At 50.2% G+C, this 22,152-nt stretch overlaps 1 protein-coding gene and 1 long non-coding RNA gene across 5 annotated transcripts; one reads left to right on the top strand and one right to left on the bottom strand.

The window, feature by feature from the left end:
- The first annotated feature begins 6,411 nt into the window (after positions 1–6,411).
- On the top strand, positions 6,412–18,630 carry GSDMA (gasdermin A). 2 transcript variants are annotated; one of them, XM_036407853.2, is made up of 12 exons: positions 6,412–6,511; positions 7,900–8,118; positions 8,306–8,486; positions 11,986–12,151; positions 12,978–13,074; positions 13,575–13,622; positions 14,329–14,355; positions 14,939–14,959; positions 15,690–15,844; positions 16,294–16,408; positions 17,318–17,391; positions 18,023–18,630. In XM_036407853.2, exons 2-12 carry the CDS (start codon positions 7,905–7,907, stop codon positions 18,263–18,265), a joined length of 1,341 nt encoding a protein of 446 aa, XP_036263746.1. In that variant the 5' UTR covers positions 6,412–6,511; positions 7,900–7,904; the 3' UTR covers positions 18,266–18,630. The 2 variants fall into 2 exon arrangements, with proteins under 2 accessions (XP_036263746.1, XP_045426758.1); XM_045570802.1 differs by lacking the exon at positions 6,412–6,511 and adding an exon at positions 7,446–7,464.
- Positions 17,941–20,918, bottom strand: LOC118702169. Of its 3 annotated transcripts, none has more exons than XR_006739595.1 (3): positions 20,870–20,918; positions 20,358–20,473; positions 17,941–18,049 (listed from the first exon to the last, which is right to left on the bottom strand). It is a non-coding gene; the product is annotated as an uncharacterized LOC118702169 (long non-coding RNA). The 3 variants fall into 3 exon arrangements; XR_006739596.1 differs by lacking the exon at positions 20,870–20,918 and adding an exon at positions 20,794–20,845; XR_006739594.1 differs by lacking the exon at positions 20,870–20,918 and having other exon boundaries at positions 20,358–20,651.
- Positions 20,919–22,152: the final 1,234 nt, after the last annotated feature.

The following is a 22,152-nucleotide window of genomic DNA, read 5'->3' as shown; positions in this document are numbered from 1 at the left end:
AGCAAACAAAGCAGAGCAGACATCCACGCTGCCAAAACAGACACCGCCGCCACGAGTCCACTCATTCATTCGAAAAACACTGACTGAGTGACTGCGGTGTGGCAGGCACTGCGGACAGAGATGAGGAGGTCACGGGGCCCATCCTTGGGGTGCACAGGGGCCCTGTGAGCCCAGAAAGGTCATCTAAGGCAAACACTGCCCAAGGCTCATGTTGGTTCACAGGAACTCTTACTCAGAACTTATTCATTTTACCAAGTTTCAAAAATCTTACTTTTCATAGAGTTCTAAGAACTTTGGAACCGTGGTTTCCTGCCTACAGCAAGTTAGAAGCAATACATCTGAAGCAGCAAAAAGTCTATTACAGACAGAGTAAACACAGTGAGAAACCACCACCTGACAGCAGGCAGGGACGTTATTAAAAGTGTTTACTTAAAAAGCACTGCAGCCTTAGCCAGTTTGGGGCAGCGGATAGAACGTCGGCCTGCGGACTGAAGGGTCCTGGGTTCAATGCCTGGTCACCAGAGTCCTGTCCTCAAAGCTCAGTCCAGGCCTGAGCCAATCCCCATCCCCACGCCCCCTGGAGCACATGGGGTGCCTGGCGCTGCAGGACGAGATGGAGGAGCTGCTGGGGCTGAAGGGCCTGACTGGGAACATGGGCTCTAAGGACTGGACGCTGCGGGGCTGGAGGACACAGTGGGGCGGGCCCGGCGGAGTGATGGGAAAGTGCAGGAGGAGGCTGTCGGTTGACCTCAGGGTCGTGGAGGCCAGAGGAGGGACTTAGGAGTGCCGGCTGCGGGACAGACCGGATTGCATGAGCGGGGTTGGGGAGGTCAGGGCGGGGCTAAAGAGATGGGGACAGACGGTGAGCGCGGGGCGGGGGCGGGCACGGGTGGTGATGGCGGGACTAAGGTGGAGGGGGCGTGGCTAAGGCGGCGGGGGGCGGGGCCGACCTCCTGGTCCAGTGAGAGCTCAGCCCGCCTCTGGGGGAGTTTCCTTCAGGCTAAGGGAGAGATTAGACCCCTTCCCTAAGGGAGTCCCCACTCTGAACGGGGAGACTGCTCCCCTCTGCCAGCTGACCACTCCTCATCTCTCTGCCAAGGGGTCAGGCCCTAGATCTTAGAGAGCCAGCGGTTCGTGGAGTCCTCCAATGACTGCGGGAGTTTTCTAGGAAACTCAATCTCGTACCTGTCGGTGGGGTCAGGAGTGGGGATGGGCTTGGTCCCTGATGGGACTGACGGGCCTAATGGATGAGGCCCTATGATAACAAGCAGGACCTGCAACATAACCTACGGGTTCCAGCGCCAGATGAAAACACAGGGCTCCTTGTTTAAAAAGGACTAAGAATCGTTCCACATTGAACCAAGCATGGGGCCATGTGCAGCTTGACAGGTTGCATGCCTATGAAGCTGGCTCTCCTACCAAGCCACAGGCAGAGCGAATCAGAGTCCAAACCCTGCTGTCCCCTCCTCCAAGGGGCAAGCCCACCTACTCCACACCTATTTTCCCTAAAAGAAAGAGGAGACATCATTCAAGGAATCTTCTCTCACTCACTCCCGGAGTGGAAAGAGTGAATCTGCTGGCCCCCGCTACACACACACATGCACCTACACAGGCACACATACGTGTTAGTTCCAGCTCCCAGAGCTGCATTACAATCCCCTGCCCACCAGAGGGAGAGTTTGCCCTTGTCCCTCCTGCTATCTCCTTGCGTACCCTGTCCATGGAGAAAGGGTTCCTACCCCAACCGACGGAGCCGGTAAGGGTCCTAGGGTGCAAGGATGACAACTATGGTAAAACTGAGTTTGACCACCAGAGGGGGTGCGGGAGCTCACCCAGCTCCACCTCCGCACAGATGAGCACTGGGGCCCAGAGAGAGAAGGTCCTTCAGGCCACACTGCAGGCTCCAGGCAGAGCTCTCTCCAGAGACCCAGGTCTCCAGATTCCCAATCCCTGCTCACTTCCGCTCCACTCTAGAACTAATGGGCAGTGAGGTCAAGGATGGGGGGCAGGGCTGAAATTTACATTTCTACCGCAGAGCACCTTAGCAGTTGGCGGCTCCCTCCCCAAATGCAGAGCATCCTGTGCCGTCCATTCTCTACTGTCCCCATGGAGACCATCCTGGGCCAGAATTTCTCCCAGGGCAGGCAGTGCTCTCTGTCTTCTCTTCCATCTGGTCAGAGGCTGCTGGGGCGAGAAGCTGAAGGTGGCCCAGGCCCCGGAGGGACTCTGCAGGGGAGGTGGCGAGTCCTAAAAATGACACACGAGGGGCTGGACTCCTCTCTGTGTGGGTGCCTGATGCCTTGTGACCACTCTGTGCCGCCCTCTCCTTCCTCCAGGCACTAGGTGACACCTGGTTAACCTCAACCAGGGCTAGGGGAAGCGGAGTGGAGTGTGGCACGGGCCTAGGGAGATGGTAAAGAGCTCCATCTGGGACCCCGTCTCGCTAACAAGGACCCCGGGAGCTCTGTCCTAGCAGAAGAGCCTCGCTGAGGAGCAACGCCATGAAGGGACAGGAGCGCCAGCACCTGCTCCAGCCGCATCCTCAGGAGGATGGCAGTGGAGGGCCGGGGGCCGCCATCTTGAGGGTTGGTGCTGAGTTTGACATGCTTCGAGATGAACAGGTATGTTTATCACTTCAATTCTTCAGCCCAACTTGGAGTTGAGTGAGTGTCACAGACACTGAACAGTGTCTGCTCGGCAAGGCGTCTGGCGATGCCACGGGCTCCAAAGCTAATCTGGGGACTTAGGGAGAAATCTCAATGTTTTTAAGGAACAAAAAAGGGGTCTGGAGGTTTTGCTGTGCTCAGAAAAGAAGTGCATTTATGGAAGAAGAGCACCCCAAAACTCCCAGCCTCCCATGGGGAGTGTAAAATTCAACGACCTTGGGGAAGGTTCTTCCTGCCTCTCCAGACAGTCACCCCTCCATCCCGCTCACTTCCCTTTCTCACTATTTCACCTTCTCATACTCAGAGGAGATACAGAAGTATGTCTGTGCGAGGGGTAACTCCCCCCAAATGCTCCAGCCGTCCCACATCCTGCAAGGGGGCTCCATATCCTACAGGCGCTTTCCTGAACCTTCTCCCCCGTCACTGCCAGCTTCTTCCTGTTCTTGGCAGGACTGGTTCCTTCCACCCTCCTGACCTCCAGTAGACCACGCCTCTCTCTTTCCTCTTTGGCCCCCTGGTGAGCAGAAAATCAACAGCAGTGAGAAGGAAAACGTGTGAGGAAGGAATGTCCTGTCCCAAAATCTATGTCTGTCTGCGGGGTCTGCAGAGCACTCTGTGGGTCACTCTGGGAGCACTCTGTGGGTCACTCTGGGAGGCGATCAGGTCCCCAGAGAACCCTGGCCCGGGGCTTCTCCCCTAAGCCAATTTCCTGACTGGATCCCCATCGCCCACCAACCACGCACAAGTCAAAAGCTTGGCATGCACTTCAGGGGTGATTATCAGCCATTCCTTCTCTTGATTGACCACCAGAGGGAGAAAGAGAGCAAAGCCACCACCGCATCAGCACCAGGCACCGCCACCTCAGCAAGTCACTTTTAATGGACTTAAAGAGTTCTTACGTATTAGTCAAACTTAAACACCTTCCAGCGCAATTTAAAATATGTCCCAGGCCTGGCCGATGTGGCTCGGTTGCTGGAGTGACGTCCCATGCACCGAAAGGTCACTGGTTCAGTTTTCCCTCAGGGCACATGCTTGAGTTGAGGGCTTGATCCACATCCAGTGGGGGATGTGCATGCAGGAGGCAGCAGATCAATGTTCCTCTCCTTCTTTCTCTCCTTCTCTCCCTTCCTCTCTCTCCTTCTCTCTTCCTTTTTCTCTCTAAAATCAATAAAACATTTTTTTAAATATGTTCCCAGATTCCCTGGAACATAAACCAGGATCTTAAAGGGATTCTGTAGACTTTCCCTAAGACTATGGGTATGGGGGTGAGGGGTGGGCGTGGGGGTGGGAGTGGGAGAGGGTTATAAAAAGACAGAGTAACCTGGATGGGTGGGAGAAGCAGCACAGGGGCAAGCCTGACATGGAGACTTTTATCCCAAAAGCACAGGACTTTTAACCAGGCTGACCCCACAGCCCATATTTTTTCTCTCTGCCTTGAACCCTGAAAGCCTCCTGCTTGGAGCACCATTAGGCAACTTGAGGAATGGTTCAATGTGTCAGAGGTGGGGTGGGGATGGGACAAAGAGAATGAGGACAGGCCTGGTAGAGTTCAGCATGAATGAGGCCGAGAGAAAGAAAAGCAGCAAAACGTCTGGGGCAGAGGAGAGCAAGCTGGGTAGATGGACTTCTGGAATCTATCGCAGAGAGAGCAGACACATGTGTGGTTTCTTGAAACCACTGCTCTCTAGATCTTTGGAAGATGAGCTGGCCTGGAAATCTTGGCCTGCAGCCAGCAGGAGGAGAGTGGACACCGGGGGAAAACTCCCAAAAGTCTGGCTGAGGCAATGGTGAGAGGGTTAGAGTGGAGCTGCCTACTCTGGAGCTAAGGGAAGGGAGACGCACAGCCCAGGATTATATACATCAATGCACAGATCAACAGATATAGCCCTAGCCAATGTGGCTCAGTTGCTTAAGCGCCATCCCATGCACCCCTATGCACCGAGAGGTCACTGGTTCAATTCCCAACCACCCAATAGGATGTGTGCAGGAGGCAGCCCACTGATGTTTTTCTCTTTATTCCTCTCTTTTCCTCTCTCTCTCTAAAATCAATAAAAACATAATTTTTTAAAAAGAGAGATACAGCCCTAGCCAGCTTGGCTCAGTGGATAGAGTGTCAACCTGTGGACTGAAGAGTCCCTGGTTCTATTCCAGCCAAGGGCATATGCCTGGGTTGTTGGCTCAATCCCCAGTAGGAGGTGAGCAGGAGGCAGCCGATCAATGATTCTCTCTCATCATTGATGTTTCTATCTCTCTTTCCTTCTCCCTTCCTCTCTGAAATCAATAAAGAAATATGAGAGAGAGAGAGAGAGAGAGAGAGAGAGAGAGAGAGAGAGAGAGAGAGGAAGAGGCGAAAATCCAGGAAAACATAGAAATGGGAAGAATATTATACACACAACAGATTTCTACATACATGTGCAGGCATGAAAGGGACCAAATAACAAATGACAACCTTCCTACATGTCCAAACTCTTGCCTTCCTCCCCTCGGGGGGCGGGATGTGAGGTTAAGGTAAAGTCTAGGGCTATGGAAGGAGGAAGTATGCAAAAAGGGCCTGGGGAGGAAGGCAAGCAAAAAGACAGCGGTCAGCGACCAGAGACCCTGAAGGGGCACTTGCTTGTTTGGTGTGAGATATAGAAAAGAGAGATTTGGGAGGAGCCACCATATTGATTGAGACTTTGGGATAGAGGTGGAGTAATTAAGTTTTTAGGGAGTTTCATTGAAATCAATGTGGCCTAATCTCCCCATTCACCACCATCCCCTCACGAAAACCTCCAGGAAAGACCTCACTCAGTCTCCGTGGCTTTCAGAGCTGCACCCCGTGTTTGGTGAGCGATGCTGAGAGCCTCCAGGTGGAGCACAGATGCTCAGTTGCAGTCAGGTGACCCACGCACACGGACACAGACACGGACACAGCCCGGGCCTGTACGTGTCACCTAGAGCCTCCCCAGGTGTGTAAGTTCCTTTAGAGCTCCTTCCGGGCAGGGATTCCAGGTGGGAGCAAGACTCGAGGGACCCGTGGGGAGACGTCGAAATTCTCCCAGCAGAAACCACATTTTGGGTTTCACTAGCTCCATATGCCTCTGCCTATAAGTGTGTGTGCATGTGTACATACAGTGCTGCATGAGGAGCAGAGATGCTGAACACAGAAGAACAGAAAACCAACTCTGCCTACACAGACATATGCTTCCAGCAGCGCCGTAGATCCGTGTATGTAAGGAAAACAAATGGAGCTGGGTCGTAATATGCAGGCTGACTAGCAGAAAGATGGAGGGCCACTTCACAGCTGCTCCGCTTTATGGGGGAATCTGTAAACACACGGGATTTCTTATCCACTTATCACACCCCCAAGGTCTCACCATAAATCCTAGATGCTTCCTGATGACCGTGATAACAGAACAGAGATGCCCTCCCTCCTCTCTCTCTCTCTCTCTCTCTCTCTCTCTCTCTCTCTCTCTCTCTCTCTCTCTCTCTCACGCACACACACACACACACACACACACACACACACACACACACACACACACACACACCAACTTCCATGCTTTTCTCCCAAAGGTGCCTTTATTCCTGTCCTCTCAGCCCAATAAGCTGACCTTCAGTTGCCACCTCTCTCTTGGCCTTGGCTCCCCCAACCCACGCTGCCACCTGCCCCCTGGGGCAGGACACATGTGGAACAGGTTCATGCTGTTCTCCCGGAAGTGGAGTGGGAGAGGGGTGTGGTTACTGGGGCAGGCCTACATCCTCACCTCCACAGACACATAAAGCAGCAACCTGTCCTGGTGAGGGACAGTCACTCACTCAACCCACAGACCCGGCCGCCGGACAGAACCCAGGACCACTCCCTGGTAAGAGCTTGATGACAGCAGAGAAGGCAGGAGCTGTTCGAGGGATGAACAAGAACCGGGGTGGGTCAAGAAGGGTCTAGGGATCCCCAAGAGCCCAATAGGGCTGGTTTCCTGATTGGCCTCGGGGAGCGAAGGGAGCCTGTGAGCACCTCTCTGGTGAGGAGACTGCAGGCATCCGGGCCCCTCCCAGGTAAGTCTGGCTGGCCCGGGAGCTGGTCCTGCCCCATCCTGGCCCTCCTAGGAATGAGGAGAGCTCGTGTGGCTGGCAGAACAGCCCATACATCTGTGCACTGCCTCCTGCTTCCATGACTCTCCGAAGTGCCTACAGGGGAGGTGAAGCAATTCCAGGCCAGCTGGTATATCCTCTGCCACCCACGGGGATAATTTGGCTCAGCCAGCTGGCTGCCCAGCCCGTGCACCTGGACTTGAACCTCAAAGACAGAGACCCAAGAGGATGAACCTCGGGCTCTTGCAGGCCCCATATTTTTTAGGGCTCTCTCGCCCCAGCTTGTGTCTCCCGGGGCCACATTCATTCGCTTGTTCATTCATTCCTTCTGCACGCACATGCCGAGCTCCGAATCTGTGCCAGGCTCTGTGCCTGGTGCTGCTGCTGCTGCTGTGATGACTAACAGCCATTTCTTTCCCTCTGGGAGGTCCCAGCAGAGTAGGTCAGAGAGTCGGGTGAATAGATCATAACATGAGGTTGCAGGTGTGTTCAGAAGGACACCTGTTTTGGGGACGTGGGGTGGAGCTGTCTGAGAGGATGAGGGAAGAGATCACAGAGGAGGTGACCCAAATTAAGCTGTAAAGGATGACTAGTGACTCTAGATTGGAAGGGAGCAGTAAGCAGAAGGGAAGCAAAGGCAAAGAGCAGTGAAATGGCTGGATCTGCGGGGCAGGCCCCGGAGGGCAGTGGCTCCCACCCCCGGGAGCCAGGGGGAGGGCACAGGGAGGTAAGGGTACAGGGAAGTGACTCCAACCCCCAAAACAGGGCAACTGCCTCCCCAGGCCCTCGGCGCCCGCGGTGGCTGCCCCCTCCCCTGGCATCCCCGGTCCAGGCTGTCACAGTTCTCTGGGAAGATGAGGTGGGCATAGCTGTGTGAGAAGAGCTTGGCTTCCGGCCACGTCCGTGAATAAAACGTGTGCGGATTGAGAAGAGCCTTTGACAAAGAAAGGGCAGGGATGGCTTCTCTAGCCGGTGGCTTTGGGCAAGCTGCCTCAGTTCTGGAGGCCTCGCTTCCTCGTCATAAAGCGAAGAATCCTTTGGTTCCTTCCAACGCAGACATTCCAAGAATCCCAGCATCCTGAGGGTGATCTCGCTCAGCAGGGGCCTTCCCGTGGCCTGGTCTCCCAACTTGTCACCCTTCTGTCTCCCTCTGGCCCCCCAGAGACAATGACCATGTTTGAAAATGTCACCCGGGCCCTGACCAGACAGCTGAACCCTCGAGGGGACCTGACGCCTCTGGACAGCCTCATAGACTTCAAGCGCTTCCACCCCTTCTGCCTGGTGCTGAGGAAAAGGAAGAGCACGCTCTTCTGGGGTGCCCGGTACCTGCGCACCGACTACACCTTCTTGGATGTGCTGGAACCTGGCAGCTCACCCTCCAGTAAGCCCGGGGTAGTGGGGCTGTGGACTGGGGGAGGGGGCCCAGGCATGAACCTATGAGGAGGACCCCGAAGCTCCCTCTACCCAGATGTGGTTAGGTGTCATCCAGCCCCAAGTTCTCGCTGGAGGTGGGGGATGGCCGGTAGATGCCTCTCGGCCCAGCCCCTTTCGTCTTCTCCCTCCTGCAGACCCAACAGACTCTGGGAACTTTGCCTTTAAGAATATGCTGGATGCCAAAGTGGAGGGACAGGTGGATGTGCCAAGGACAGTCAAGGTGACGGGGGCTGCAGGACTGTCTCGGAACAGCACCTTGGAGGTCCAGACGCTCAGTGTGGCTCCCAAGGCCCTGGAGACCTTGCACCAGGAGAGGTGAGGGCTGGCAGGGATGGGGGCTGCCAGGATGGGGGAGGGGGTAGCATGGAAAGGGTGCCTTGGTCCCCGAGTTAAAGATCACCACCGGGGAACTCTCAAAGATGATGCTCTGGCCTATGGGTGCCTCCAGGCCACTTTCTAACCACTCCCCTGTCCTTCCACCACCTCTGGTACCACCACCACCACCCCCCATCACACACACATGAGAATGAGTGTATTCACATGAACTTGCTCTATGAACTTGGAAAAGTTATTTCTGCCCTTGGGACCTCAGTTTTGTTTCCTAAAAAAATGATGAGGTTGGATGGAAATCTCAAGGATTCCTTCCTACCCTAAGACTCTATGAAATATGCTTTAAAAGAAAAGGTTCTTGGCCGAAACCGGTTTGGCTCAGTGGTAGAGCGTTGGTCTGCGGACTGAAAGGTCCCAGGTTCTATTCCGGTCAAGGGCATGTACCTGGGTTGTGGGCACATCCCCAGGAGGGGGTGTGCAAGAGGCAGCTGGTCAATGTTTCTCTCTCATGGACGTTTCTAGCTCTCTATCTCTCTCCCTTCCTCTCCATAAAAAATCAATTATATATATATATATGTATGTGTGTGTGTGTATATATATATATATATATATATATATATATATACATATATATGTATGTGTGTGTGTGTATATATGTGTGTGTGTGTATACATATATATGTATGTATGTGTGTGTGTGTGTGTGTGTGTATATATATATATATATATATATATATATATATATATATATATTTATATATGAAAGAAAAGGTCCTTAACTGCTCCCCACTGCAGCTTGAGCCAGCAGTCTGCTCTCATAAATGACCTCAAGCCTGGCCCCCACACACCCAAGGCAGCCCTTGGGATTGCTGCCCCAGCAGCACAGGGGTGTGGCAGATGCCATGCTGATGCGGGGCACCTCAGATGTGTGGTTTGACAAGGGAACTGACTTTTAAGTAGTTAAGTAGTGGTTGAAAGAAGCAGGTGAAGAGTAGGGAGGCAGGAAGGAAGAACTGGGTGCTTGAGAAATCATCCAGTAAAATTTATATAGCTTCACTAAGTGCAACGCACCTACTAGGTGCTGGGGCGCACTAGAACATCTTGGTCCAAGACCCTTGGGATCTAGGTGTGTGAGAAAAGTGTATAACAGTAACTAGAATTCAAGGCAAGAAGTGGTGAGTGCCATAGGAGGAGTGTGTCTGAGTTTTGCGGCAGGTCAGGGGGACTTCTAGCTGGGGAAAGGAGGACAGAGTTCACAGGGGACGCAGCCCATGATCTAGGCCTTGAAAGATGCGTAGAAATTGGACATCCAAGGCCGAGAGAAGGGCATTACTAAGGCACGTAGGTGAGAAATCACAAAACTATAGGGGCCATGAAGAGATACGAGTGGAGCAAAGGGAGATTAGGGTGAGCCGGAACATTCAGGAACCAGGAGACGCAACTATCCTATAGGCACCAGAGGGACCCTGGCGATGTGATGTGTGTCATGATCAGTCTAACCAGATGGAGGAAGAGTGTTAGTGCACAAGAGACAGGGGTTTGAAGCAGTTGAAGCAGGCAGACCAGGCAAGGCGCTGTCCCACTGTCCATCGGAGATGTAAAGTGAGGACCTGAGCTGGGAAAAGCAGCAGAGCAAAGAGGGAGGGATGGGTGCAAGGCGTCTGGGGCAGCAGAATGGACTGGACCTGCCAACCGAGTACAGAATAAGGGAATGGGTTTTGTCAAAGATCTAACATACAGGGTGAGGACTATCGTTAATAATTCTATATTGTAGCCTGGAAATTTGCTAAAAGTAGATCGCAGGTGCTCTCACCACACACACACACACACACACACACACACACACACACACAAACACACACACACACATATGGTAACTGTGAGATAGACATGTTAATTAGCTTGACTATAATAATAATTTCTCTATGTATATCAAAGCATGTGTCACCATATATATATGTAATATATATATAAAATTTTTTATTGAAATTAATTATATAAGAATAAAAACCCCAAGATGACTTTGACATTTGACTCAACTAATGACATTAATAAAGACATGAAGACTGAGTGTAGAAGCATATTTATAGAGAAAGATTGTGAGTTCCTTTTGGATGTTTTGAGTTCATGTCTCCACTGAGACCACAGGTGAGAGTGGTCAATAGGTACTTGGAGTGACCATAGTTAACCACACTGTATTCTATATTTGTAAGTTGCTAGAGAGAGATCATAAAAGAGTTATCATCACAAGAAAAAAAGTATTTGTAATTATGTGTGGTGATGGCTGTTAACTAAACTCATTGTGGTAATCACTTCTCAATGTATACATATATCGAATCATTATGTTATCCAGTGTTTCCCAAACTTCTCTCATGATGAGAATCACCTGGTGGAGTTGTTAAAATACAGATTCCTGAATCCCAACTAAGAAATGCTAAACTGTATTTTAACAACTCCACCAGGTGATTCTCATCATGAGAGAAGTTTGGGAAACACTGTGTTATACAGCTAAAACTAGTACAGTGTTATATGTCAACAAGACCTCATTTTTTTAAAAATGTTAAAGGTATTTGAAAATAAGTGTCTGGAGTTCAGTAGAGAAGTCAAGACATAAATACATATGCGGTGATCAGCCACATAAAGGTTACAGCTATAGGAATGGGGTGGGAGTTCAGAGAGCAGAGAACTGAGAGCAAAATCTTAGACAACATAAAATTTTAGGGCAAATGTGATGTCAACAGAATGAATGGGATTTAGAAGCCAGAAAGACCGGAGCGAATTGGGACGGCACCGGGTGATCAGAAACCAGAAGACAGCATCTCACGGCGGGGTTGGACAGTAGGGTCCAATGTTGGTCGAAGTTAGGAAAGACCTTTGAGTTTGGTAAGTGGGAAGTTGTGACTTCCACTGAGGAGTAGAAACAGAAGCCAAAGAATTTTGGCGAAGGCGGGGAGGAAGTAAAGACAGGGGTATAGGTGTATCTTTTGACATATTTGCCAATGAAGTGAAGGAGAGGAACAATGGCAATTTGAGGGAGTAGCAAGATCAAAGGACATGTTTATGTATTATGTAGGCAAGAAGAGAGGGAAACTGCAAGACAGAGAATAAGAGATGGAGAGAAAGGCCCCTAGAAGAGATGCTGATTAAGAACAGGGAGGAAAGGGGAGGGAGTCCACCCCAGGGCCAAGGGAAAAGAGAGAAAGAAGCAATCGCGAGGCTCTGTCCGGGGCCGGATGAGTGCCCAGTCTGTCTGTCAGCACCCAGGAGGTAGGTGTCACTACACTTTACAGGTGAGGCCACTGCGACAGAGGAGCTGCCCTGCTATCAGCGGCGATCTGGGTTTCAACCTTGGTCTTTCCTCCGAGTCCCCACTCTTTCCCGGACTCCGCTATGCCTAGCACCTGGGAATGACAGATGAAAAGGGGAGGCCAGGGCCCAGGCAGGGAGAAGCTCTGGACGATTCCCTTATGTTTCTCCTGCCACAGGAAGCTGTCAGCAGAGCACCCGTTCCTGAAAGAGATGCGAGATCGAGGCGAGAACCTGTATGTGGTGATGGAGGTGGTGGAGACAGTGCAGGAGGTCACTCTAGAGAGAGCCGGCAAGGCAGAGGGTGTCTTCTCCCTCCCTTTCTTCGCTCCATTGGGGATACAGGTTTGGTTCTCTCTCTCTCTCTCTCTCTCTCTCTCTCTCTCTCTCTCTCTCTCTCTCTCTCTCTCTCACACACACACACACACACACACACACACACACACACATTCAGCCTCTCACAAAGGCTGCATTGACTTTGCCCCATCAGTGCCCATCCAGGACACTATCAAGGACCCATTCTTTCTCCCTGCTCTTCAGGATCCAGTCCCCTGCTGGCCAGACACAAATGTGCCACATGCCACAGGGAATCTGTCAGAGAAGGGGAAACTCACAGACATGGCATTCCCTCGTGGTGCTCCCCATCTACAGGAGAGACATCCTGTTCTCAAGAAAGTTCTGTCTCATGGAGTTGACACCTAGGTTGCAAAATTCAATGTAAATACGTAATGTTCTGGATACCTCTGCCTATTTTGTATAAATATTCAAAGGATGAGTTGGAACGGGGAATAGGAGTTAGTCATGGAAGATTTCTTGAAGGAGGTGAGCAAGGGACAGAGTGCAAAGAGGAAGAAGGAACCAAGGCCTGGATGGAAGTTCTAAGGTGGGACAGGGATGTCCAGGCAAGTGATGGAGCAGGTCTGCCCAGTTCCTTCATGTGTCTGAACCAGGAAGAGAGATACAGATCATTAGAGATACAGAGCTGTGAAGCCCACTCCATGGAGTCTGGGCCCGGTAGAAAGGCAATCAGGGGCACCAGTGAAGGGTTCCCAACTTCTTGTGTCCCCAAAGGCCCTCAAACTGGCCCTTCATTTGCACCCTCACTCCCCACTTCCAATGTCTCATACTTAGGATCTCCGCAGATTCACAAGTCCTCACTGTCTCATCCTAGGGATCCATCAACCACAAGGAGGCGGTAACCATCCCCAAGGGCTGCATCCTGGCCTTTCGAGTGAGGCAGCTGATAGTCAAAGGGGAAAATGAATGGGGTAAGTAGACACCAGCGTGTTCTCCGCTCAAGACAGGACAAGAATGACCTGCACCAATACTAAGACATCCTGGTCCCCTCTTGGGGCAGTGCTAGGGGATTAGTGAACCAGGGTGTTGTTTGGTGGTCCAACTTCAAGGAATAGAACAGCAGGAGCTGCCCTGGAGAGAGAGGGAAGGGACTCCCAGTTTTGAGCATCTCCTGTGTGCTAGATGCTGCGTTAGCTTTGGGGGAGAGGGAGCTGAGAGCAACCAGCTTCAAGGAGTCTGTGGCCAGTGGAGGAAACAGACCCATAAACCAGTACCTCAAATGCAAGGGGGAGAATACTGTTATCACAGGAAAGGATTTACAAAGGGGGAAAGGATTCCTTGTGGCAAGAGAGGAGGACCCAAAGATGCAGCGAGGCATTTAAGGGCAGGTTCCTGGCCTCAGTAGACGTGAAAACTAGAGAAAGAAAAATGGGGCAGCTGTTTAAGGTTCCTGCTTTCCTCTCTCTTACAGAGATTCCACATATCTGCAACGATAACATGCAAACCTTCCTTCCTGCAGGTAAGTGAGTCTGCTTCCCGGCTCCCCACATCTTCTGCCCTACCCCGACATTATCTGCTGAAGACTGTGCCCTTGAATAGCGCACACATACACACACCATAATCCCCCTGCCAAGGAGCCCCTGGTTTGGTTTTCCAAGTCCCTAAAATATCTATTCTGAACTCTAGGAAGACAGAGAAAGACCTGTGAATACCACACAAGAGGGACAGAGAAACAGAGAGGGACTGAAAGGCACCAGTGGAAACAATAATAAGACATGGAGACAGCGTGTGTTCTCAAATTGTGGGCAGATGAGCTAACATAGTCTCTGTGTGGGCTGTGTGTGTGTGTGTGTGTGTGTGTGTGAGATTTTTAAAAAATATATATTTTTACTGATTTTAGAGAGGAAGGGAGAGGAAGAGGGATATAGAAACATCAATGATGAGAGAGAACCATTGATGGGCTTCCTCCTACACACCCCTAACTGGGGATCGAGCCCACAACCCGGGCATATGCCCTGACCGCTGTGGCATATGCCCTGACCGGGAGTTGAACTGTGACCTCCTGGTTCATAGATTGACACTCAACCACTGAGCCATGCTGGCCATCTGGCCTGGCTCTGAGTGTTTTTATAATGATCACTGATAAAGCTGCCTTGACAACTGCTCCATTTTAAAAGGCATGAGTAGGTGTTATGCTGACATATGTGCATTGTTTCTGTCTTCAGAAAAGCCAGAAGAGGAGAAGCTCATCCGTAAGTGTTTCCTGCCATTTCACTGTTACGTTTTTGACTCAGAATTTTAAAACTCCAGTTGTTGTTTGATTACCTCCTCCATGGGGCTGACAGGAAGCATGGCAGAACAGATCTCAGCAAACAATCGTCCCTGAAACATGGCAGAAATGCCAGTAGCTTAGGACAAGCAGTGGAAAGGGGAGGTCTCTGCATGAGATACCCAGGTGGGCTGATGCCTCGGACCAGACCGCTGTCCTCGAGGGCCTTAGTAGCTCTAACCTATTACACACACCTCTGCAACTCCGCCCACCACCCAGCACCTGGGGCGGAAGCAGCTGAATCACAGTGTTGACAACTCAATCCAGCTGCCATTTTCCCATTGCATTAGCTTTTCTCCTGACCCATTCCTGCCTCCCACAAATGGGACAAGAGTATCCTTAAACTGACTGGGCCATCCTAACACCCCCACCCCCCCATTCCCCCTATTAAACCTCATTGCCTGGCTGGGTATTCTAACCCCCCATTAATGTTTCATCCCCTGGGTATGGCTACTGTTTGAGAGGATTACATTCTTATCATTGTTTGTTTTTTGTTTTCTTCTCAGTCATCCAGGCATCTGATGTCGGTAAGGAACTTTGTGGGTTTCTCCCAAGACTTTGGAGTAGGAGAAGCATTGGGGTGGAGGGAGAAGAAGACAAGTGCTGAGTCCACTGCCAGGAAGCCAATCTCCAAAGCTGGCTGGACATTCTCCTAGGGTGCCAGGTCTTAGGGTCAGGCCAAGGTTCAAGTCAACTCTGATCCATCTGTCTATAGACCCACCCACGGATCTCAGGAGCAGTCCCATCTTGGCCTTCACTCAGTCACCAGTCATTCTTCTTTGTCAACTAACTCAGGAGAAGGGGAGATAGACCTCCCTCCTCAACTTTTAGCCAGTCTTAGAGAAAGGGAAGTCACTTGTCTGCTGATCCCTGGTGGGGCCTGGGGGCCTGGGAGATTAGGGAGAATGACTATGGCTTAGATGGTACTGTGGGTCCTGGACCCCTCCTCGCCCCCAATGGCCACACACACACACACACACACACACACACACACACACACACACACACACACACACACACACACACACACACACACACACACACACACACACACACACGTATGCATCTCAAGTCAGGGCTAATGGATAACTTCATAATTGCATCCCTTGGTCAAGAAAAAAGAGAGGCCAGGCTAAAGCTGGGAGAGAGCACGGGCCCTGTGAGGGTGTGTGAAGGAGCCTGCAGGGAGAACGCTGTCTGAGTGGGGAGGGTGCCAGGTGGAGAGCCGCCTGTTTGCCACGTTTACTGTCCCCACAGGGGAAATGCATGAGGACTTCAAGACGCTCAAAGCAGAGATTCAACGAGAGACCCAAGAAGTGGAGAAGCTGAGTCCCGTGGGACAAAGCTCCTTGCTCACGGCCCTCTGCAAACTTCTAGGAAAGAAAAAGGAGCTACAAGACCTGGAGCTCACGGTGAGGTCCCAGTGGAAGTGGGGGCGGGGAGGAGGATTGAGAGAAGGGAGGTTTTTGATGCAGCTGCATTTGGGGGGTTGGGGATCTGACACTGGCAGAAGGTGATCAGGGGCCAGGGGACTCAACAGCAGATGCCTTCCCCAAGCTGGCCATGTGCCCCAGGCTGCCCTTGTGCCTCTGGAGAAGGACAGACAGTGCAGTTTTCAAGGCACAGGCTCCTTCCTGATGGACAGGGGAGGCAGCAGCCAGCAGGGCCCTCTCTTGGAAGGGGACCAGAACTTTCCTTTCCAGGAAGCAAGGCTCAGGAACCAAGGAACCCCCAAGTCCAATATTTTCAGGACTTGATACCTTGAAAAAGAAATCTGGAAATCGAAGGAAGTTGACACATGTGCCAGACACCGTGCTGGGCCCCTTCCTCAGGTTACCTTAGTCACCCACCTTTCCCACAGCTTGAAGGGGCTCTCGACAAAGGACATGAAGTGACGCTGGAGGCACTCCCAAAAGACGTCCTCATATCCAAGGAGGTTATGGGCGCCATCCTCTACTTCCTTGGAGCACTAACAGGTAAGGAATAAGGCCTTCATTCATACACCCTTTTGGTGATAGGAATGAATCACTGAGAGAATTCCCAAATGTTTGAATGAATGAATAAGTAATTGAATGAGTGCCATGCAAATTATAGTACAATGAAGTAGCTTATACCTACATATTTAAAAATTGGTCTCATGCCTAAGGATTCACTTGGTCACCTTGGATAGTCTGAGAAGATGGCCTAATCTTGCAAACAGAGGTTGGGGTAACACATCGCTAACCTCATCACATGTTATCGATATTTGTTAGCTTTCCTTTCAGAGGGTAACCTCCCCTGAATACTCTTCTTCGCTCTGCAGGGAACATTCCCCGACTTAAAAGAATTATCTGGTCCTTCAGGCATAAGCTGAGACGTTTGCTCTCTTAAGAAGTCTGCCATCACTCAGTGGATAGAGCGCAGGCCTGCAGACTCAAGGGTCCCAGGTTCGATCCTGGTCAAGGGGATGTACCTTGGTTGCAGGCACATCCCCAGTAGGGAGTGAGCAGGAGGCAGCTGATCGCTGTTTCTCTCTCATTGATATTTCTAGCTTCCTATCCCTTTCCCTTTCTTTCTGTAAAAAATAATAATAAAATATATTTATTTTTTTAAAAAGAAGTCTACCATCAAATGCCAAGACCAAAGTAGGCCCCTCCGCTATGGCTCCCCTGACACTGTGTGCTGTATTTGCATGTTCCTGTTTTCCCCACTAGACGGCAGGTTCCCTGAGTGAAGGGAGTACATATTTACCGAACATGCTCAGCAAAGGTGGCTGGCCCAGAGCAGGCACCACCTGTGGCTGGCTGGATGAATTAATTAACGATGAAAGGCTGGTCGTGTACCCATGTGGAGTCTGTAGTTCCCTATGCACCAACAACACACATCTTTCTCTTCTCTTTCTTCAGAGTTAAGTGAAGCCCAACAGAAGCTGCTGTTGAAATCCATGGAGAAAAAGATCCTGCCTGTGGAACTGAAACTTGTGAGAATAAGCAGCAGACTCCTGGGACAGCCGGGGAGGGAGTCAGCCCGAACCAGGGCAAAGAGACAAACGTCACCTCCTGACAGATCCATCCTGGAGGGCCTCTGTCTCATCCCAGCGCCTCATGCCCCTTCTTATTTCTCTCGTTTCTTCCTTTTTTGCTATTTCACAACTAGAGATGGAAGAGTAGATAGATGTCCGGGCGATTGTCTGGGTTTTTCAGCCTGATCGTGGGAGGAGAGACAGGACGCCCTGGTTTTGCTTAGTCCTAGCCAAGTGATGTGGACTCATGTTTTAATGTCTCTGAGTAAAATTGGGCTAAAAACCAATGAGCTGCCCTCCGTACAGGGTTGTTAAAAGGTCCAGATGGGCCCTGGCCAGTGCGGCTCAGTTGGTTGGAGCACTGTCCCATACACCAAAAGGTGGCGGGTTTGATCCCCGATCAGGGCACATTGAGGTCAGGGCACTTCAAAAAAAAAAAAAAAAAAAAAAGGTCCAGGTGGAGTTGTAACATAACGTAATAAAAGGAGTTATAATAAGAGAAAGGTAGGCATCTGTGGTTTTTATGAGTTAGGAGAAGAGAAGAGAGGTTTCCAGTTCTTTCTTCTCATGCTGTTTTTGTTCCTTCCAGGTGGAGAGCACACTGGAACAGAATTTTCTGCATGACAAAGAGGATGTTTTCCCCCTGCAAGCTAACCTGCTCGCCTCGCTTGGGGAAGAGGAACTGATCCTCACTGAGGCCCTCGTGGGGCTGAGCGGCCTGGAAGTGCAGAGATCGGGCCCTCAGTACACATGGGACCCAGACACCCTCCCCCACCTCTGTGCCCTTTACGCCGGCCTCTCCTTCCTGCAGCTGCTGACCAAGGCCTCCTAACTTGCCTTTTCCGTCTGCCTGTTGCTTCCCTAACGCCTTCCCTACCTCACTGTGCTACGTCCTTAACATTCAAGGGCATTTCATAGCCGCCAGGCCAAGGAGGATGAAAATCCTAGCTGATCCCCCAAGATAACCAATTTCCACTTGACCAAGTCTGTATCTCCTCCTGCACCTGTAGCTCTGCTACCCGCTAAGCCCACCCGCTGACGCTTAAGTCCTCTGAGAGTAGAAACACTCAAATTTTAAAAATTATGAACCATTTCAGCAAAACCAAAATTAATTAATTTTCTATCCCAATCCCTCAATCTTGTGCTTTTAAAAAAAAATCAAGCTTTACTAGAATTAATGGAAAATATTTCACTTTGGATGAAATGTCTTTGGTGTTTTCTTTTAAGAATCTATCATAAGGAAATTCTTAACTTGTGCCAGAAAAGAAAATAGACACTGTCATACTACATATATTATAGATCATATGTACATGAATGCTATTACACTGTCCTCAGGCCAGCTGGGAGATACTCAGAGAAGAACTATGAGGGCATAGAATGTGGAATCTAGATTCTAAAGTGAGATGTCATCAAAGCAGCTTGTCTTCATAGCGGAGCCTCTGGAGTCCTCTGGACTTGGATTAAGGCCGGGGTTGGCAAACTGAGGCTCGACAGTCACATGCAGCTCTTTGGCCCCTTGAGTGTGGCTCTTCCACAAAATACCACGGCCTGGGAGAGTCTATTTTGAAGAAGTGGCATTAGAAGAAGTTTAAGTTTTAAAAATTTGGCTCTCGAAAGGAATTTCAAACGTTGTCCTGTTGATATTTGGCTCCGTGGACTAATGAGTTTGCCAACCGCTGGGTTAAAGGACTGGGAAAGGCAAAACTCTAGAGCACATGTGTCAAACACAAGGCCCGCGGGCCAAATCCGTCCCGCCAGGCCTTGCAATGTGGCCCGAACCATGCTGTCATCACTGCACTCCGCTGCATTTCCATCACAATGACAGTTTATGACTGTTCAGTAAACCATTCGGCCCGCGATTTAGGCTGGATTTTAGATTTTGGCCCCTTCTCTGATTGAGTTCGACACCCCTACTCTAGAGATACATTGTACAAACCCCAAACAAGAGTAAGACAACTTTCAAGTTTATTGGATAAAAATGCAAATAAACCCTGGCCAGGTAGTTCAATTGGTTAGAGCATTGCCCCAATATGCCAAGGTTGTGGGTTCAATCCCTAATCAGGGCACATGCAAAAATCAATCAATCAATGAAATGAATAACAAATTGATGTTTCTCTCTCTCTCTCTCCCCCTCTAAAAACAAACAAATGAATAAATAATTTTAAAATGCAAATAGGTGATTAAAAAAAAAAAAAGATATCTGCCTGGCCAGTGTGGCTCAGTGGTGGAGCACTGACATATGAACCAGAAGGTTGAGGTTTGATTCCCAATCAAGGCATGCCCAGGTTTCGAGCTTGATCCCTAGTGGGGAGCATCCAGGAGGTAGCTGATCAATGATTTCCTCTCATCATTGATGTTTCTCTCTTTCTCTCCCTCTCCCTTCCTCTCTGATATATATTGACCAACAGCTTTTTAAAAAATAAATTGTGCTATTATCTTCTGATTTCACCTTTTTCTCTTCTTGCTCTCCATTCGAGGTGGTTGTAGGAGGAAGTGATATGGCTAGACTTGCATATGGACCTGCTAACATGGATATTACAGTCTCATAAAACTGCTAGATTTATACCATCCTCCTCCGCCTAAAACTTGGTTTTAATATCTTTCACCAACCCCTTTTAAAATAGTTCTGTGAGTGGAATAATTTCTCCAAGGTTTTTGGCCCCGGGAGTCAAACTCTTCCCCTTCTTAGCCACCCCTTGTCTTGATTAGTTCCCTCACTCACCAAGAATTCATGACCAACTGCCAAAGACTTTGTGTTAAGCCATCCTCCTCCATTCTGGGGCATGTTCTAAGGCCTCACTCTATTGCTCAAGGACATACTGAGTTGATTGTTCTAATCTTATGATGTAAACATAATAAAGAAGTGACCTAACACCCTAACTATCCGGAAGGGTAACTCCGTAAAGATGAACCACGAAGCTCACCTGTTTTCTTCCTTGCCGTTCTCGCCCACCTTCAGTTACAGATATGGCGTTATGAAGAGGCTTTAATGTGTTTATTCCAGTGATGACTCAAAAGTCCTGTTATCCATTCCCAAGCCCTTCGGGGAAGGGGCATAGTTAGGGAAGAACTGGTCAAGGCATGTTCCCTAAAACTGGAGCACACATTTTCCCATTTAGCAAGTGGCTGTTTAGTGCATGAGCTCCTTGGTACAATAGTATGAAAAGGGTGTGGTAAAACCCTGGTCAGAGAGCTCAATTGGTTAGAGCATTGACTGGATACACACACACACACACACACACACACACACACACACACACACACATATATATATATATATATATATATATATATATATATATATAGCTAATATGCTAAGTGTCCCTCCCATCATCTGACTGGTCGCTGATGCACACTGACCACCAGGGGGCAGATGCTCAATGCAGGAGCTGCCAAGCTGCAGTGGCTTGGCAGCAGAGGTCCTTGGGTGATGCACCCCGAAAACAGAGAGGAGGGAACCCAATCCTTTGCCAGCTGCGCGATTCATCGGTTATGTTGTTGCTGGGGCTCTGCCGCCCAATGCTGGTTTACTGAACTCTTGTGTTTGTGTTTCATACCCTGTATGACAGCAACTTTGCAGAGTGCCCTCTCGCACTCAGGGACCCCTGGAGGGATGTCCGAGAGCCAGTTTCAGTCCGATCCCCGCAGGCCAGGCCGAGGGACCCCACCTGCCAAGGAACCCTACCTGCTGGAGGGACCCTGCTCACTCCAAAAACACTGGGGAGAGGCCAGGGAAGTTGGCTCCAGGGCATGTCTGGCCCCTCTCGCCCAGCCCCACCTTGCAGGCCACCTCCTAATTAATTTTCTTTCAATGTGAAAAATCTAGCACTGGCTCACTAGTAAATGCATAAACAAGTGGAACAACAAATCGATGTTTCTCTTTCTCCTTCCTCTCTCTCTTTAAAAATCAATATTTTTTTAATTAAATAATTTTTTTCTATATACATAAATTTAAAGGAGAAGATAGTGAAAACATATCCTCTGTCTTCTAGGACCTTACAAGACAGCTAAACTGTCTTGTGTGGTCTGACCTGGTCTACAACTCAGGACTCCCATTTATGGAAGAGATAAAAGTTCCAAGGAAGTTTTTGTTTTGTCTTCGGAAATTAGAATATGTATCCACCTCCTGCAGAATCCCTGGGCGATTCCTTTGTAAAATAAGTAGATGGGACTTGTGATCCAGTTTCCTTCCCCTGGGGGAGTCTCGGGCTCTCCGTAGGTACACTATTATTTCTGGTCCCTATTTCACCACAGTCTGGATGCCCACAGGCGCCCCAAGGACTCCCTGAACCTCTGCCAGTAGGGGCTTCCACCTCTTTCCTTCACAGCACACGGCAGGGAGCACGGCTTTCAGCAGACCGCCTTCTGCAGCGATGCGGTACCACGGCGCCCCCCAGTGCGCTAGCGCCGGGCCATACAGAGCGGAGCCACACTGTTAAACTGGAGCGACTGTACGCCAATGCGCTCTACCGCTGTCCACCCTCCCAGGCTGCAGAGATTGTTATGCCTCGTTTTCAGCGTTAGCTAAAAACCTGATTAAAAAAAAAAAAAAAAAAAAAAAAAAAGGCTGGATCCCATAGTTTGGTTTTATTTTAAGCCCAACAGCCTAGCTCCACATCCCTCTTGCGCAGCTTTTCTTCCCTCGCGCGGGACGCACGGGGCAGCCGTTGAAGGTGAGCCTCGCGGATCCGCGGACCGGGAATGCGGGGCAAGCCGAGT

This window comes from Pipistrellus kuhlii, unplaced genomic scaffold (genome assembly GCF_014108245.1).
Source record: "Pipistrellus kuhlii isolate mPipKuh1 unplaced genomic scaffold, mPipKuh1.p scaffold_m20_p_37, whole genome shotgun sequence".
Classification (NCBI taxonomy): Eukaryota; Metazoa; Chordata; class Mammalia; order Chiroptera; family Vespertilionidae; genus Pipistrellus; species Pipistrellus kuhlii.
The sequence above is the reverse complement of the archived record's forward strand: the minus strand, read 5'-3'. Positions and strand labels throughout refer to the sequence as shown.

What these genes read in the sequence shown, in the direction of transcription:
- GSDMA (XM_036407853.2), top strand. Translation starts at nt 7,905, where the DNA reads ATGACCATGTTTGAAAATGTCACCCGGGCCCTGACCAGACAGCTGAAC. An exon ending in GAGACCTTGCACCAGGAGAG is followed by an intron (nt 8,487 to 11,985) that starts GTGAGGGCTGGC and finishes CTCCTGCCACAG; the next exon opens with GAAGCTGTCAGCAGAGCACC. An exon ending in TGCCTGTGGAACTGAAACTT is followed by an intron (nt 17,392 to 18,022) that starts GTGAGAATAAGC and finishes TGTTCCTTCCAG; the next exon opens with GTGGAGAGCACACTGGAACA.